General features: G+C 41.8%; 1 protein-coding gene across 1 annotated transcript; it reads left to right on the forward strand.

The window, feature by feature from the left end:
* Positions 1-8,608: 8,608 nt before the first annotated feature.
* Positions 8,609-13,472, forward strand: LOC311063222 (12-(S)-hydroxy-5,8,10,14-eicosatetraenoic acid receptor-like). Its single transcript, XM_084082510.1, has 3 exons — positions 8,609-9,075; positions 10,651-11,050; positions 12,577-13,472. The coding sequence occupies exons 1-3, from the start codon at positions 8,939-8,941 to the stop codon at positions 13,075-13,077; spliced, it is 1,038 nt and encodes a 345-aa protein (XP_083938636.1). The 5' UTR covers positions 8,609-8,938; the 3' UTR covers positions 13,078-13,472.
* The last annotated feature ends 5,475 nt before the right edge of the window (positions 13,473-18,947 follow it).

The following is an 18,947-nucleotide window of genomic DNA, read 5'->3' on the forward strand; positions in this document are numbered from 1 at the left end:
TTTATGGGCAAAGAGACGTGGCAGTTTGTTAACAAAGAACGAGAATATCTCTGCCATGGTAATTTGTCTGTTGAGAACTTGTGCAAATAAACAAAAATAACCCACATCAGTCTTCTTACTAAACAAAAAATAATACAGATGAGCACCTGTCCCTTGTGAAAATAGACTTTATGAGTTTTATTTATTATCACAGTTAAACCCCCACAAGTTAAAAACAGAAGAACATACAACATAGCCATATTGTGCAGGAGAAGTTTTATAGGCTTATAGACGGAGGTGGACGAAGTACTCGACCCCGTACTTGAGTAAGAGTACAGATACTCCTGGTCAAATTTACTCCACTACAAGCAAAAGTAGCTCAGTCAAAATGTTACTCAAGTAAGAGTAAAAAAGTCATTGCTTTTAAATATACTTAAGTATTCAAAAGTACATGCTTTTATAAATACTTAAAGTACAAGTAAAAGTAAAAGTAGAAGTACATTTCTTAATTTGTATATCAATGAATTGCTGTAATGTTTTCACAATTAATTTATAGGACCTGAAACTCTTGTTTCAAAGAAGTACTGTAAATCTCTGAAACCACCTGCACTGCATGCACTGATGTGCTTGCTTGTAGAACCACTACGTTATGCAAAGCTTGCAGAAACACCTATAAAAACATAGAAATGACTGAGGAGCCAGAACTAAATCATTTTACTCCTATACACCCATTACAAGATGTAACAAAGAGGCGAGCGGAGGGGGAAGCCAGAAACACGGCTATGGCAAATTGCATTTTAGGGAAGGAAAAAAAGTCCAAACCGCACCAATGCAACTAGTTACACACACACACGCACGCACACACACACACACACACACACACACACACACACACACACACACACACACACACACACACACACACACACACACACACACACACACACACACACACACACACACACACACACACACACACACACACTGTCCTTGCAACAAAACCGTTTTAAGGTCAACTGCACGGGGTAATTTCTCCATTCCGACATCTTGCCACTCCGACTAGTGGCTTCCGCGTGCGGTTAGGGTTAGGGTTAGGGTTAGGTATAGGGTTCGTTAACGTCGGAAAGGCGACATGTCGGAAAGGCGACATGCACCCCAACCGCACCAATGCAACTCCTTGCAACTGCCATTGGGGATAATGGTTGCAAGTAGTTGCATGTTGTAAAACGTTGCATGGCGAATCATTGGTGTGGAGTGAGCTTAAAAGTACTCAGTACTTTACAGCCTTCCTAGAAATGTACTCGAGTAAAAGTAAAATATTTGTCTTGGAAATGTACTGAAGTAAGTATCAAAAAAATCTAATACTCAAGTAAAGTACAGATCCTCAGAATCTGTACTTACATGTAAGTATACTCAAGTACATTTACTCTGTCCACCACTGCTTGTAGAGAATATATATACATACATAGGCCTACATACATATTACAGTAGGCCCACACACACACACACACACACACACACACACACACACACACACACACACACACACACACACACACACACACACACACACACACACACACACACACACACACACACACACACACACACACACTTTTTTGGAAGATGAAACAAATGAGGGAAGAAAGGGGTTGCATCCACTAACACATAAACATTTATTTTTGGTTAAGCTAGTCTTTTTGAGCGGGAGGGCTGGCAAACCTTAACCTGTTGACTCCTCAGCCACAAGCAAGCTCATGAAATGTTCTTTAATTTGTTATGTCTACTAGTGACACAATCCTGACAGAGAGCTGTTCCTTGTGGCTAAGATCAGAGCTGGTATCTAAAATTATGGCAAAATACTTGGATGTTTTGACTTCTTCTACCACTTTTTCCAGTATTTTTGTACTGATGCAGTCTATCAGTTAATTTTGAATGATTTTGCCCATGTGTGTGACTGTACACACACAATTAGGGGAGGTGCATTCACAGTGTCAAGGTGTTATAAGCCAGTGTGGGGCCAGTGTGACTTCAGTGTGTAAATTCAACAGCTGAAGGAACCCTGTATTCTGCCTGAGTCACCTAGAGACAGTTTGAGTATATTTTCTTATAATAGCAGGTTGCTTTAAGTAGCTGTACTTTGTTCTAAAGTGTCAGTGTTGTGTAGTTTGTATAGTTGTAGTGTTGTGTAGTTGTATAGTTGCTTTAGCTTCTAACTAGTTGTTATTTAGCTTGCTCTATTGCTCAGCTGACAGCCTATTAAAGGCACTTTGAACTGAAGACTTGTATAATTAGGGGAGGTGCATCCACAGTGTCAAGGTGTTATAAGCCAGTGTGGGGCCAGTGTGACTTCAGTGTGTAAATTCAACAGCTGAAGGAACCCTGTATTCTGCCTGAGTCACCTAGAGACAGTTTGAGTATATTTTCTTATAATAGCAGGTTGCTTTAAGTAGCTGTACTTTGTTCTAAAGTGTCAGTGTTGTGTAGTTTGTATAGTTGTAGTGTTGTGTAGTTGTATAGTTGCTTTAGCTTCTAACTAGTTGTTATTTAGCTTGCTCTATTGCTCAGCTGACAGCCTATTAAAGGCACTTTGAACTGAAGACTTGTATAATTAGGGGAGGTGCATTCACAGTGTCAAGGTGTTATAAGCCAGTGTGGGGCCAGTGTGACTTCAGTGTGTAAATTCAACAGCTGAAGGAACCCTGTATTCTGCCTGAGTCACCTAGAGACAGTTTGAGTATATTTTCTTATAATAGCAGGTTGCTTTAAGTAGCTGTACTTTGTTCTAAAGTGTCAGTGTTGTGTAGTTTGTATAGTTGTAGTGTTGTGTAGTTGTATAGTTGCTTTAGCTTCTAACTAGTTGTTATTTAGCTTGCTCTATTGCTCAGCTGACAGCCTATTAAAGGCACTTTGAACTGAAGACTTGTATAATTAGGGGAGGTGCATTCACAGTGTCAAGGTGTTATAAGCCAGTGTGGGGCCAGTGTGACTTCAGTGTGTAAATTCAACAGCTGAAGGAACCCTGTATTCTGCCTGAGTCACCTAGAGACAGTTTGAGTATATTTTCTTATAATAGCAGGTTGCTTTAAGTAGCTGTACTTTGTTCTAAAGTGTCAGTGTTGTGTAGTTTGTATAGTTGTAGTGTTGTGTAGTTGTATAGTTGCTTTAGCTTCTAACTAGTTGTTATTTAGCTTGCTCTATTGCTCAGCTGACAGCCTATTAAAGGCACTTTGAACTGAAGACTTCGATAATTAGGGGAGGGGCATTCACTCCTGGCAGGTGATTAGCAATCAGTTGAAGTGGCTTTAAATACTAGCTTTGAAAGCGGCAGCTTTCAAGCGGCCAGTCGAACTAAGGCTAGACGAACAAAGGCGAACAAAGGCAGCTGCAGGCGACTTTGTCAAAGCGCGACTTAGTCAATGTAAGACCTGGACCATTGAGTGCTTCTTCTATATATAGGGTGTGATAGATATAGTAGTGTGTTTATGTTTAGTGATCTATAATGTGCTTTCTCCCTATTCCTGTCCTCTCCTCTTCCTGGCGGTCGCAAAAACACTGGGTTACACCCAGATGTCGCGAGACCGCTAATCTAATATATCCTACTATTTCAACTCACGTCAAGCAAGTGGTAACAGGGGGGCTCTGGAATTGCCGCTCGGCTGTGGTGGAAGGCAAAGCTGCTTTCATCACAGGCTACGCATCCGGGCTCTCCCTTAACTTCCTTGCCCTGACTGAGACTTGGATCCCACCAGAAAACACTGCTACACCCGCGGCTCTGTCAGATGTGTTCTCTTTCTCTCACACTCCCAGAGGCGTGCGGATAGGTGGTGGTGCTGGTCTCCTAATTTCCAGAAAATGGAAATACTCTCCTGTCTCACTGTCACAATTCTCTCCTAACTCTTTTGAATATCACATGGTCACGGTTTCTCATCCAGTCAAGCTCACCATTGCAGTTGTTTATCGCCCACCGGGCCATGCTGGTGGCTTCCTGGAGGAACTCGACCATCTAGTCTCTCACTTCCCGGTCGACGGCTCTGGAATCATCCTTCTGGGTGACTTCAACCTCCCGACCGAGAAGCAGCTAGACCCACTACTGTCGTTTCTCGCCGCCTTCGACATAGTCCTTTCCCCATCTCCCCCTACCCACGAGAAGGGCAACCAACTGGACCTGATCTTCACCAGAGGCTGCTCTACTGCTAACCTGTCCGTCACTCCTCCTCCCAGTGAAAAGGGTAAGAAAATCTCTGATCACTACCTCATGTCTTACTCTCTCTCTCTCTCCTCCCCCCCCCCACAGCCCCTCCCTACCCACATGATTTCCTCACGTCGCAACCTTCGCTCACTATCCTCCTCTGATCTTTCCTCCTCTGTCCTCTCTGCTCTCCCTGCCCCCGAATCCTTTGCCCTACTATCCCCCGACACTGCCACTGATCTTCTTTTCTCTACTCTATCCTCTTCCCTGGACCATCTCTGTCCCCTCACCACCAGGCCTGCACGCCAAACTCCACCTGCACCCTGGTTGTCGGACTCAGTGCGTACTGAGAGACGGAGCCTAAGAGCAGCTGAGCGTAAATGGAGAAATGGCAACCTCCCGGAGGACCTCCTTACCTTCCAATCTCTCCTTTCTACCTTTTCCTCCTCTCTATCAGCTGCTAAAGCTGCTTTCTTCTGCACTAAAATTCAGGCTTCTGCTTCTAACCCTAAAAAACTCTTTGAAACTTTCTCCTCTCTCTTGCAACCACCTCCCCCTCCTCCCTCCTCGTCCCTCGTCCCTGACGATTTCGCCAACTTCTTTGACAAGAAGGTGAACGATATCCGATCCTCATTCCCTCCTCCCCCGGCTGGTGCCCTGCGCACTACCCACACCCGTCCCTCTTCCACCCTCCCCTCTCTAGTTTCATCTACTCCTCTCTCCCCCCCCTCCACCTCTCTATCCCACTTTTCTCCCCTTTCTCCTAACGAGGTCCTTCTCCTTGTTACCTCTAGCCGCCCCACCTCATGCTCTCTGGACCCTGTCCCATCCCCTCTGCTGCAGTCCACTGCACCTGAACTTCTTCCCTTCTTAACCCACCTTATTAACACCTCTCTGACATCTGGTTACTTTCCCTCTACTTTCAAGACTGCCAGAGTCACCCCCCTCCTCAAGAAACCGACACTTGACCCCTCTGAAGTCAAGAACTACAGGCCGGTTTCCCTTCTATCCTTCCTATCTAAAACTCTCGAACGTGCTGTGTTCAAACAACTGTCCTCGTATCTCCACCAGAACAACCTCCTGGACTCCAACCAGTCTGGGTTCAAAGTGGGTCACTCGACAGAGACTGCCCTCCTGGCAGTGGCGGAGTCACTCCATGCCGCTAGAGCGAACTCTCTCTCCTCTGTCCTGATACTCCTGGACCTGTCTGCAGCGTTCGACACAGTGAACCATCAGATCCTCCTCTCCACCCTCGAGGGGATGGGTGTCTCAGGCTCTGCACTCTCCCTGTTTGCATCCTACCTGACGGGTCGCTCCTACCAGGTGATGCTGGGAGGGTCTGTGTCTGAACCACACAGGCTCACTACTGGGGTTCCCCAAGGCTCGGTTCTGGGTCCTCTTCTCTTCTCTCTCTACACTACATCTCTTGGTGCTGTCATCCGCTCCCATGGCTTTTCCTACCACTGCTATGCCGATGACACCCAGCTGATCCTCTCATTCCCCCCCTCTGACACACAAGTGGAGGCACGCATTGCTGCTTGCCTGGCTGACATCTCGGAGTGGATGTCGACGAACCACCTGAAGCTCAACCTGGACAAGACCGAGCTGATGTTCATCCCGGGGAAGGGCTGTCCTCACCGAGACATGGCCATCACCATTGAGAACGCTGTGGTGACGTCAACTCGGACTGCGAAGAATCTGGGTGTGACCCTGGACGATCAACTGTCGCTCTCGGCTAACATCGCATCAGTGACACGGTCCTGCAGATTCCTCCTCTACAACATCAGGAGAATTCGGCCCTTCCTCACGGAGAAGGCAGCCCAGGTGCTCATCCAGGCTCTTGTCATCTCCCGCCTGGACTACTGCAACTCCCTCCTGGCTGGCGCTCCGGCATCTGCCATCAGACCCCTGGAGCTTGTTCAGAAAGCTGCGGCTCGTCTGGTGTTCAACCGCCCCAAGTTCTCTCACACAACTATCCTTCTCCGTTCCCTGCACTGGCTCCCCGTAGCGGCTCGCATTCAGTTTAAAACCCTGGTGCTAGCCTATAGGGCAGTGAAAGGAACAGCTCCCTCTTACCTCCGGGTATTGGTCAATGCCCACAACCCTTCCCGACCACTCCGGTCGGCCACCAAGGGGCGACTGACTCCCCCGCCACTCAACGGTCCTTCTGGTCGATCGACACGGTCACGACTTTTTTCTGTTCTGGCCCCACAGTGGTGGAATGAACTTCCCACTGATGTCAGGACAGCAGAGTCACTGCCCATCTTTCGCCGCAGGCTGAAAACCCACCTCTTCAGGAAACACTACCCTTCCTCTTTGCCTGGCCTACTTGTTGTTAACTAGTTTAGGAACTATTGTTGTATTGGATTGATTAGCTCGTGCTCATTTGATTTGGCTACTTTATCTCATGTGCTTGAAAGTAGATAGCTGATATATTGCACTTTTACCTTAGCGCTAGGTATACTCTTGGTTGCTTGTTTTTACAGGAAATACACTTAAGACCTCTGGTGATTAGTAGTTTCGTTCCCTACCTATGTTGAATACACTTATTGTAAGTCGCTTTGGATAAAAGCGTCTGCTAAATGACTGTAATGTAATGTAATGTAATGTAATGTACCTTTGCAAGATGGACCTCCAATTTCTTCCATGTTGCCATGTGTGTAGTGTGCTCCTTGCTATCCTCATGGGTCTTTAGCAAGTGGCTTTGATTTTTCCAATCCCTTAATCCTTCTTTGCTCAATTTGAAATATTTCTGGTAAAATAGGTTACAGCAGAAGCATTATACGCTGTTCTTCCTTTTGGAATACGGCATTAGCCAGCTTCTTTTTTCCTCCATTAGACTAGATTGAAATATTCAAGGTGACAACTTCTGTCTTTTTGTTTTGAAAAAGTGAAACTTGGCTTGATCTCATATGGTCCTCTGAGAACAAACTCTATTCTTACCTTAATAGCTAAGACAGATGGCCAGTCAGCAGGATCTATTGGTGCAGCCTTTATGTTGGTAGGCTACCTGACACAAGCAGGTGCACTTGATGCTGAACTGGGAGGAGAAGGTGCCAGCAGGTGCAATGTGGCTGCTGAAATATGTCAGCAGTGCATCTAAAGATAGAAGAGGAATATGCGACCATTACTTGTTAGATGTTATTCATATACATGTTAAAAATGATAATTATGCTCTTGAGAGATGAACAGAAAGAAAACTGAGGAGACAGTGTTTGGTTCACCATCTAAAGCTCCTATTGTTATCCATAATGAAAATATCAAGCAGGTATTTTAATACAAATGTTCTCAACAGATTATGAATTGTTACAATCAAACAGGAGATACAGGGTTCCACACTTTATGGTTAGACTGGAGCACACATTATAAAATAAAAACGGAGACCAACAGCAACAAAAAAAAACAGCAGCTGGCAGTGAAACTAGGCAATAATAGCACCTAATCCATGTCATATTTGTATAACAATGTAAACACAAACAGAAAGAATAATTACATGTAGAAATGGCAGTAAGCCAACTTGGTACAAAGTTAAATTAATGGCCAAGATGTTCTGCCGTACTGTGGCGATGCTGCCCATGAGGCCTTATGAGACTTTTAATGATGACCGAGACATCACTGTTTTTAATTTTGGAATTCAAAAGAAATAATAAATATATCTCTTTTATTAAAATAGAATTTAATAAAAAGTAGAATATCACAGCAATTTATATTTAAAAAATCTACATATTAATGGATTCTCATGTAAAATAAGCCATGTTATACCTAGATGGCATAGTGCCAGTCACCTCTTTGTTACTTTGGAATCCATACTTGTGAGGCTCTCTTAAGGCACTCTATGTATGGATTCATGTCCCGCCTGGATGAGCCACGGAACAGTATTATTGAGGGTATAGTTAATCCTAGGAAGAGCTGTCTCTGGTACTCATCCTGGCTGCATAAACACTGGAGAGTCGGCCTCTATTCATGGTTTTATGGTTCTTAGCTTGTTCATTTATTTTATGTTGTGTGTTCTGTCTAATATGTACTCTATGGAAGTGTCTGGAATAAAGTTTGAATTGAAATATAAGGCTCAAATATGTTTTGCAGCTCCAAGCAGATTTTTACAAATGTCTCTTTTGATCGTAAAGGTTGCCTACCCCTGGGTTAAACAATTATGGTCAGTGGACTCTTCCTGTAAGACAGAGGTAACATGCAGGAATCAGGTTGGATTACTGTCTCTCAAATGCTGCTGATCATGAGATGGTTATCGGCCCTCCCAGAGACTTGCCACACGATGACAGGGTTTGAGTCAGTCATTTGGTCATTGCAGCATCGCAGACAGACATAAGGCGCCGCTCTTTAAACCACACCTCTAAAATGATTTGAAACACCTCCTCTGTGTGAGAGACCAGTGCCAGATTCAGTGTGAAGGGGAGCAGGCACACTGACAGAAAAAGGCTGGGGCTGTTTTTTCAACCATTTGCAATCATCTTTTCATGTACTGTATACACAGTATATATACATATTGTGTCCAATGCATGCTTTCTCAATAATGTTTTGCAAGTTTTTTTTTGTCAGTGCAAGCTGGGACGTCTTGACAGTGGTTCAGAAGCAGCATTGTGAGAGGAGAGAAATGACTGCCTGAAGAACAAGTACTACCTGGGTGAGAGGTAGCTCAAAGGTCTTCCAGCTGTTACTACCACTGAGAACTGCTGCTGCTACAACTACAAAGCCTGTGGAACTAGCATACACCTGGCGAAGACTTGCTCATTCAAACAAAACAAAACTATGAATGTGTCTGGGAATCCTGACCACTGCAACACCACTAATCGTGTCACATATGAGATCCTATCATGGCTGATGATTGGAGAGTTCACGCTGGGCCTGCCTCTCAACCTCACGGTCCTCTACATCTTCCTCTTCAGGTTTGGGGAAGGCATTTAACAGAAATGTGTCAAGGAACCTAGCTTTTATGGATAAAAGCCTTAATGACTTCACACATTATTACTATGTCTGAGATTAATCACATACTGTACGGTATGGTATAGTGGAGCATAGGGGCACACACATACAGTACAACATATACATATCAACTATCATAATTTAGCCGCATTCAACATCTAGGGCATATTAGTGTGCCCAGAGGAAGGCCTGTGGAAAATATCCTGCATGACATGGCCAGACTTCAAATTGTGCAGTGGTTAACCAATGTAGACAGTAAAATCCTCAGTATTAATTTATTCATTTGTAACTGAGTGTACAAATGGAAGGGTCCATTTGGTTACATGAGTGTACTACACTCTCAGAGTTAAATGAACTCTATTGTAAATGCCGGATGCTGGCCATATGTCATACTGTATGAGCATGCATGAAGTGATGCCGGATTCTAGTCTATCTTGGTCTCACCACATCATCAATTACACGGTTTTAAAGATGGGAAGAGTAATTGGTATTTCCAGAAAATGTGCTTCTCTTGTTGCTTGTCCCCTTCTATGTCAGATTGTTAAGTTTTGTTTTATGTCACTTTGACTATTTCTCTATGCAGCTAGAGGTGACCTCAGGAAGCTCCAGGTTGTCCAAAATAGAGCAGCAAAGTTGGTCCAGGGTTGTACACTAAGATACAACATGAGCTGTATTTGGGCCGTATTTGAGCCGTGAGCCATATGCATTCTTGCATACCGTGTGCCGTGAGCTGTATGCATGCTTGCCTCTCCTGACTCACAGTTGAGATTAAGTTGTCTGCAAATACACGGATACTGTTCAAGTTAGTCAGGAATAGTAAAGCTCCTGTTTTTTTCTATTGGATTTTGGACAGTTTGTTTATAGTTATACTGTGCATGATAATAACACAAGGGGTCCAGCAATGGACAGCTTGTACTGCCTCGCCTCGTCTCAATCTTTTAATTATCATTATCTCTCTTGGATAAGATTGTAAAGAGTCTTAAATCTTATTTAACACTATAAATTGTTTTTATTTTGTCTAACATGGCATTTCAACTGTCCAATTTGTTAGTTTAACTCATAATTAACCATTTATCATATTTCGAGTTATTGTGTAATTTATTTGTTTATATAGTTTTGTTTCCTTTCTTTTTTATTTACAGTATGTTAGTTTGTTTGTTATGTATTGCGAGTTCAGTCCTGACTTTAATCATTTTGTATTTACAATTTATGTTTTTTTGTGGACACTAGGAAGAATAGCTGGTTGCTATGGCACCAGCTAAGGATCCGTAATCAAATCAAATCAAATCAAATGCTCTCTGGATGACAAACGTCTTTGTTAAGATGTTTCTGCACTGTGTCCTGAGCTTATCATTGCCGGCTACAAACGCGTAATATGTAACCAGAGCATAGAATGTGATGTGTGCCTACAGATAGATGAATGAACCCAGATTGGGTCAAAAAGGGTTATATACTGTAAATCAGTGTTGTGTGCTGATTAAATCCAATCCAGAATACATAAGGGTAACATTTTACTTCTACTTTTATTTCCTGCTCAGGTTAAAGTTCTGGAAGACCAACAGTTTCTTCCTCTTCAACATCGTGGTGGCCGATTTCCTGCTTGTCGTGTGCCTTCCATTCAAGGCCTACCACTACCAGCATGGCTTGAGGCGCAGCAACAACCGGCCTGTGTGCCAGACCATGCTCTTCATGCTGCTCCTCAACCGAGGAGCCAGCATCGCCTTCCTGACCGTCACGTCCCTTGACCGCTACTTCAAGGTGGTCCACCTTGGGCGGGGGTACTTCATCAGGCTCACGAAGAAGGCCCCTCAGATATCCATCCTAATCTGGCTCCTCCTGCTACTTCTCACCATCCCCACCATGTTGATCGATTGTTGCAACAGCCATGGACGCGCGAATGACACTGTCTCCCAAGTTATCACTGACACCTTCAGAGAGGTACAGATTGGCTTTGGTTTGATTTGAATTGACTTATTTCGTCTTGAATAAAGGATTCAAGGTACTCTTCTATAAATATGTATTTTATAATATGGCATATCCACAGAGGATTTCTATTTAAAAACATGCACCAGCACATACTGTATCATATCAGCCCATATCATCAGGGTGAGCCACAAACTCAAAGCCACAAAATCAAGAGACAGAACGAGATATGTTGGTGCAGACAAGATTTGCACCATCAGGCGCATTTGTTTAATTTTAAATTGCAGTTATTTGTGGATGTCATAATTAATATTGTAGTGCATATGGAATATAGGGGAGGGGTAAGTACAGCCATTCACTTCCCCACCCAGATCTTTCTGTCGGTCTGGGGAATCGAACCGGGAATCTGTTGTTTACAAACTCGCCCCTCTAACCATTAGGACATCACTGCCCCCAGACTAGAACCACTTGCAACAACTTGCAACCACTTGCAATAGAATTGCAAAACTGCAACGACCTGCAACAGGGCAATTCAGGGCAATTTCCCTCAAGGTACAGGTATTGCAACATTTTTGTTGTATTGTGAATTATTGGTGTGAACTGGACCTAACTAGGGAGTCAAAGGTACAGTACAATATTTGTCTTTGAAATGTAGTGGAGTGAAAGTCATAAGCTTCCATAAAAACTAATACTCAAGTGAAGTACAGATACTTCACTCAAAATATTTATTTAAGTACAGTACTCACGTAAATGTACTTCATTACTGTCCACCACTGTCTGCAATCCCCTGATCAGCTATACAACTGTCTTATTTTAATAACAGAAACATGTTCCCCCGTTGCCAACGCTAATAGCGTGTCAAGGTTTGTGGAAGCAGCCTTGGTGGTTTGCACTTTAAAGACCAGATAATGCAACATGGTGTTTTGTTATGTCATGACTTCTCCAATGTGGGAGAGTTGCATAATATTCACTTGCTTGTGGTTGATGCAACTTTACCGCTAATTCTCACAACTACTCAAACCTTGTCCATGTCTCTTACATATTCAAAAACTGATAATTCCTATCGGGTTGACTTGCCACAGCAGATCATCTGTTTTTTTTTCCTGCGTCTTCCTCTGGGACTCTTGCCACCTGCATGTCCTCTCTCACTGCATTTATTTATTTCATTAATGAGATACAGTATACTACATATTCAATATTACGTAATAAAATATTACTATTTCATATTCACTATTACTAGTACACAGAGAGTCGTTGCAATTTCCATCCATTACAAACACAATTGGGCGTGTTCAGGGGAGGGAAGCCATGGGAGCGGTGGGGGGTCTTTCCCACGGGTACAACAGCAGAATTACACAGAAATGTGTGTGGAGTGCTAATTGGCATTACCTCTAAATTAGGAGAAAAAGAAAAAAAAAGAGGTCAAAACTATTGGCGACTCTAAATTTATTGAAAAATTATAAAAGTACAAATCTATGCCCAAATGTTGTTAATACGTCCACATCTGAATATGTTTGTGCGTGTTTTATTTTTATTTTCAGGTGGTCTTCTTCACGCAGATCCTCATCCCGTTCTTCATCCTCATCTATTGCACGGTGCGCATCGTCAACCGCCTGAGGAGGAAGACAGTCGGGGACAAGACCAAGTTGAAGCGGGCCGTGTGGCTGGTCATCTCTGTCATCCTGGTCTTCTCTGTGTGCTTCCTGCCGTGCTCGCTGGCCAGGATGGCGCTGCTGTTTGTGCGTTTGGGATTGCAGGAGGTGCAGAATCGGCAGGAGGTGGAGGACGTGGTGGTGCAGGTGTATGACGGATTCATGGTGCTATCGTACATTGACTGTCTGCTGGACCCGCTGGTCTACTGCTTCTGCTACACTGGCTTTAAAGACGCCTGGCTGTCCACCTTCTGCCCCACCGTCATACGCAGGAAGCTTAGTGTTGATTTTCTCAATGGATCCATGACAACAACCGCTACCTCAGTAACCAACCCATTAACTCGACGACAGTCATCAGTAATTTCACCAGCCACCGATGATGGACAATGAGTGATTATTATTTTTTTTTTTATATATTAAGCCTTCAGATGATTTTATACAAATTTCACGCAAATCGGTACACATGATCTCTATAGTCATGTGATCAATACGGATCTGTTTTATTTTTCTTATTCCATCCTGATTGGCTATAAAAGTTTGCAGGAGTGGCCCGTTTTCAACAAAATGCCGCAAATGAACGCAGTGTCCGACTGCGGTGAAACTTTGCACACACATTCGCGCTACGGTGAGGAACAAATGCCACCCTTTTAACATTGCCCTATTGTAGCGCCACCAGGAGGCCGGGTTTTGCAACACTTTTCTTTTTGCTGCATTTTTGGAAATCCAGCAGCGTGATGACGCAATGAACGTCTATTTTGCACTTGCGTGTTCACATCTGTTTTTATCTGCTTGCTGAGAGTTTAAATATTTCCAACAAAATAATATCAGTGTAAATATCTGTTCAAAAGAATAAAAGTCTGCAGCATTTGCTCCTAAGTGTTAAGTTTACTTTAAAACAGAAAATACATGGTACCACGTTGGCCAGTTCATCACCTGATGAAGGCCAACTGTGGCCAAAACGTTGTACCAAGTCATTTTTTCTGTGATTTGAAGTATTAGCCCTAATTTATACTTGGGCTATTTGAACATCTTCAAGCTCAAAGATCTACAAGCCAATGCATTTCATCGTGATGTAACATTTTTTGAAGAACAACACATCCTGCATGTCAATGTGGTAGGGAATGAATGCAGTCAATGGGATTTAAGATAAAAATATGGAGGTAATTTCAGGTAGGAATTGCTTGGTATAGAAGATGGGTGTGTGGGGGGTGTGGATATCCCCTGGAATAATCCTTAATTATGGTTTCTGTTCCGCCCATGGGTTAGGGGTGGAGCTAACAAGATATTGCTCACACCCATTAGCTGTCAGAAGTGTGGAAAAACGTCACAGACATGAGGGCAACATTCAAATAAGCATATCTTCTTCAAATATTTCCAGATTTCAATGTACTGTATGACACATCCTCTGTCATAATCTGTAAAAAGCTGAACAATAAATAATGGGCCAACATGAGGATCAAAGATGCTAGTTTCCACCCAAAGTATTTGCTAGTGTTTTGAAAGTGATGATTTATACATTTTTGCAGTGCAAAACGTTAAGCTGTCATTCACCTGAAACACCTGAAGGACAACTGGTCTTACTCAATGCAGTTGCTCTACCCACTTCTCTTTGGGATAATAATCAGCTAATTGAAGAATTGTTTTTATTTTATTTAGATGTTAGTGTAACTACTGTAGTTGACAACACTGTTTGAATGTGATTCAGGGTTACAGTTTCGTCAGCACAACAATAAAGTTTGACTTCTTACTTGAAAGGTTAACAAAGTAAAGTTTTGAGGGACAAAAAAGATGGAAAACATCGCTGAGATGTCTAGACCATGGGAAAACACGGCTGTCTCAATGGGCTGCACATAATCTCCAAACTATAAATTGTCCTGAATAAACGGTAAATTACATTAGAGATGATAAGGGTTAATAGTCATCAGGGAACACTTTCGTATCAGTTGCAGCTCAGTGAAATATGAAAAAAAAAGAAAGAAAAAAATAGAAAAGGCTTGACATAAAGCCTTTACATTAAAGAATACCGAGGAAAACATGCATAAAAATGACACTGCTAGCACATTGACATGGGCTTTTTAGGAATTCAGATAAAAACAAAACATATAGGTAATGAACAGACAGACTCAAGAAACTCCATGGAATCAAGGACACTATGAATAAAAAGTCCCTTTAAACACTTAAACCCCATATGGGTAACTGGAGCGTAAACAACAATCTGGTACCACCCACCCATAAAACAAACATGGGCAAATTCTCCTTCTACAGCACGGCCACCAAGGTATGGAATAGTCTAACCCCATCCCTCAAAAAATGCAGTTCGCTGGGCTCATTTAAAACAGCCCTAAAAACTCATCTTTCTGGAGGCCATAAGAGGAGGTAGTACCAGTTTCCCGGTAGACAGACGACCCCCCTCCCCTTTTTTTTTTATATATATATTTTTTTATGCTTTTTTTTGTACATAGTGGTATTTTTTCTCTGTATTTTTATGTTGATTTTTGAACAGTTTGGTTGCTATTATATATGTCTATGAAATTAATTCAAGGACCCCAACGGAAACAAGTCCACAAGGACTTTTTTGGTCAGACCTTTTAGACAAAAGTATTATAAATGTAACTGTGTTGTTTTACATTATTTTGCCTAATAACATTTTCAATCAATCAATCAATCTTGAGCCACTGTAACTCAGCAAAATAGTCCTATCAAGACCTACAGTCTACAATAAGAAGAATCTGTTGCTGCCGTAAAGAGACGAGATGTAGAATATAACCTATAATAATAACAATAATGTACTGTATATTACATTTCTGAAAAAATGCAACGACCATCAGCTAAAATCAATAAAGAACTTGCACTGCTGGTTATATACAAGTGAAAATACTCTGTATTATACAATATAGATCTGAAAGGCCACATAAGAGCTGCACACTAATCACAGGCCAACTTCAACTGAAGTCAAAAGGAAAAGTGACACTGCTGTCAAAATTAAAACGTGTTTTCTAAGTTTTGATAGATACTAATTATTCTATGCATATGTATTGGTTACTTGTTCGCATTATGATATTTAGACATATAGCATACTGTTTTCTTAACTAGTTACTCTGTAGCACAATTGTTATATTACTTATGTCTTACCTCAGGTACTTACTGCACCTTATGTCTTACCTCAGGTACTTACCGCACCGGATATATATACTATGTGTACAAATATGTAGATAAATTGTTGTTTTTTACTGATCTCTCTCTCGCTTACCCTTGACCCCCCTTCTTCCCCTTTCTTTTTTATGGAAATAACAAAAACGATGGAGCTTACACAAAAACGAATTTCACCCAGTGTTTTACACATGTAAACCTGTGATGTGACAATAAAGTTGATTCTGATTCTGACTATATTACAATACAATACAGACCAGCGGATCATTACAATAGTTTTGCATTGCTTTGTGACTCAACCAATAAGACCTAAGCAGAACGTTGATTCTCTCCTTGTAAATAATACATCCATATCTGACATAGTTTAAATGTCTGGTAAAAATAAATCAAGTACACTTTAAAAAAAGGCGTAGTCCAGCTCCAGCAGTGAGACAGGTGTACAAATGCCTTGGTGCAAGCTGGGTATAGTTATAACACTGAAATGCAGTAGGAGGCAGGGGTCTGGGGAGGATACGCCTGTCACTGGATAATGCTCCCATGAAAATGTATTGGTTACCACTACTAAGTAAGTGATGTTTTGAGCATCAAGCTTCTCCTTAGAAAAATAAATCAAACACCTAGTAGTAGGCCAGGTCAATAAATGTTTATGGGAGCATTGACCAGTATGCAGATTCTATTTCTTATTCTTCTGTCCAGTATCTGGAGTTTATCGTTTGGATGTGTGTGCTTTTGTAAACTTTCTGCAGTACTCACCTGTCCAAAATACAGCCAGTGATCTATACTCTGCTCCTGTAGAACCCTCTCCAACTTCTGCGTCTACTGCCGATCCCAGGGGTCCTGATATAGGTGACCTGGAACCTGCTGCCAAGTGATAATAGTGGTACAGTTTGTAGTCCTAAAATATCATGAATACATGCTGAATGCCAGTACTGTGTCTGTCTTTATTTGAGTGTTACTAACATACAGAAACAGTACTGGCATTCAGAGTGTATTCAGAATCCCGTGTCAAACATTACAGTCATCACCATAGTGATACATTCGGTTAAATACATGACTAGTCGATGGCCTATCTCATCGACCTAGACCCTGTAACAGTTCCCTTGACAGATTTCCAATAGTATTGTCCCATAGGGCTTTATGCTGAAAATAAAGGCTGTGGTTAATTTAAACAAAAGGGGTTTCACAACGTAAATTACACCTGTGAATATAAAAGTGTTGAATTCTGCAGTTATGATGTGCTTTGTTAAGCGTATATTAAATTTGTGTGTGGTTTAAAAATGGTAAAAAGTCTAGTTTATTTTTGGAGATACAAACAAAACCTGTGATCATAAGCCTTTGTTTTCAACAGAGCTTATTTTGTTAATTTATCCGAAACCAACTACAAAAATTCCATTTCCCATCTGCAGTGGGAATACATGGTGGAGGTAACTTCCAGGCTGGCCTGCAAAAACACATCATCCCTGTTAGCACTTTACATGAGGATCCCTGCCCTAGCATTTGTGATGTGGTGTTCTGCTGCCATCTACTGGGTCCAGAGAAGGAGCACTGAATTGCAAATGGAATGACCATTAACCAGTGTTGGGCCAGTTATGTAATATTATTACTTACTTGAGTCATGGAAATTTGTGAAAAGTTACAGTAAGAAATGGAGTAAAAAGTACATATTACTGTTTCATATTAATATAACTTGAAGCATCAAGTTAGTTCATGCAGATCACAGGAGTCATACACGCCTCAGCTGTAGGCCTAATAGGTGTCAGTCTGCTGATTGTTTTCTACATACCAATCACAGCTCTGCCGATTGTTGCGCCATTGGTTAGTTGGTTGTCATTGGTTAGTTGGTTGTCATTGGTTAGTTGGGTGTCAGAGGATTGAGCTATGGAAAGAGATCAATGACAAAGGCCATTGTGAACATGGGCAATGGTTTACATCATGTTACAATCATGTTAAAAAATATTTATCAACTTTTTTTGTATGTCCAAAATTATGAAAATAATAATAATAAAGCAATGGTGCAATTACCATACAAAAAGACAGAAAGTACTTGCCTATGAAGAGAGTCGAAGAAAGAAAGACCGTGTTTGTGAGGCAGTGGTGGTGGAGGGGAAAACATGCAGGGTGTGTTAACTCAAAATTCACCCATAACAAAATGGAAAAAATAAAAATAAAAATCAACCATGTGTGAAAACCAGTAACTATCAATACTGCAACTACAATTTCAACTTATGACATGATTGGCCTACATGTAGCTTTCCTTGAAGCCAACCACAAGATGGCAGAATATACTCAACAATTGTATAGCCTTAGTAAGACTAGGTATGTAACAACCCAATGACAGATATAGGATCGGTCTTAAATCAAGAAATTAGGTTTTTATGGGCGGTCGATAAAAGAGATCTAATCGTGTCTCTATGAAGTTAAGGACGACGTGGCAGTTTGTTATATGAAGATTTACAACAATGAACGGGAATATCTCTGCCATGATCATTTTGTCTATTGAGAAGCCCCACCCCCCAGTCCATAATTAATTTTAGGTCACTGACAATCCATCCATCCATGCATGCATCCTCAGACATCAATGCTTAATAGCAGTACAAAATAATGTAAACTTTATTTTCAAAGTGGTACCATGAAAACACAGTCATCATTCATAGTTATTCCTTTTGTTCTGTGTATTGAGGAGAGGAGACGACAGTAAATGTTGCTTGTAAGGGGTGAGTGAGGAATGGGAAATCCACCTGCAAACACAAGAACAAGTACTGTACAGAGATAGATAAAGAGAGAGAGAGACAGGGAGAAATACCAGTGAGTAGAAGATGAACCGAGCTGCTGGGGAGAAGAGAAGGACATACCTGAGAATCTTCAATACATTGCCATTTGCTTGTAACAGATAGTGGATTGAGAGACAAACAGGGAGCAACAATATGTCATATCTTATGTCATAAATGATGGCAGTTTATTTATTCAGTGTGTTTGTATTCCACTGTGCTCTGACCGCATTGTCCTAATAAACTGTTAACATTTATAAAAGAGAAAAGGGTCACACTCAGAAAACATCCGTTTGCTTAATTTAATAGTCCATCATATGCCATATAAAACGTTTTCGGCCA

The sequence above is a fragment of the Gymnoscopelus microlampas genome (assembly GCF_963454915.1).
Source record: "Gymnoscopelus microlampas genome assembly, chromosome: 16".
Lineage (NCBI taxonomy): Eukaryota > Metazoa > Chordata > Actinopteri > Myctophiformes > Myctophidae > Gymnoscopelus > Gymnoscopelus microlampas.

Bases quoted from the DNA above. Each gene is read 5' to 3' on its own strand.
- LOC311063222 (XM_084082510.1), top strand. From the start codon at position 8,939: ATGAATGTGTCTGGGAATCCTGACCACTGCAACACCACTAATCGTGTC. The intron at 9,076-10,650 runs GTTTGGGGAAGG...TTTCCTGCTCAG, and splicing joins CTCTACATCTTCCTCTTCAG to GTTAAAGTTCTGGAAGACCA. The intron at 11,051-12,576 runs GTACAGATTGGC...TTTTATTTTCAG, and splicing joins TCACTGACACCTTCAGAGAG to GTGGTCTTCTTCACGCAGAT.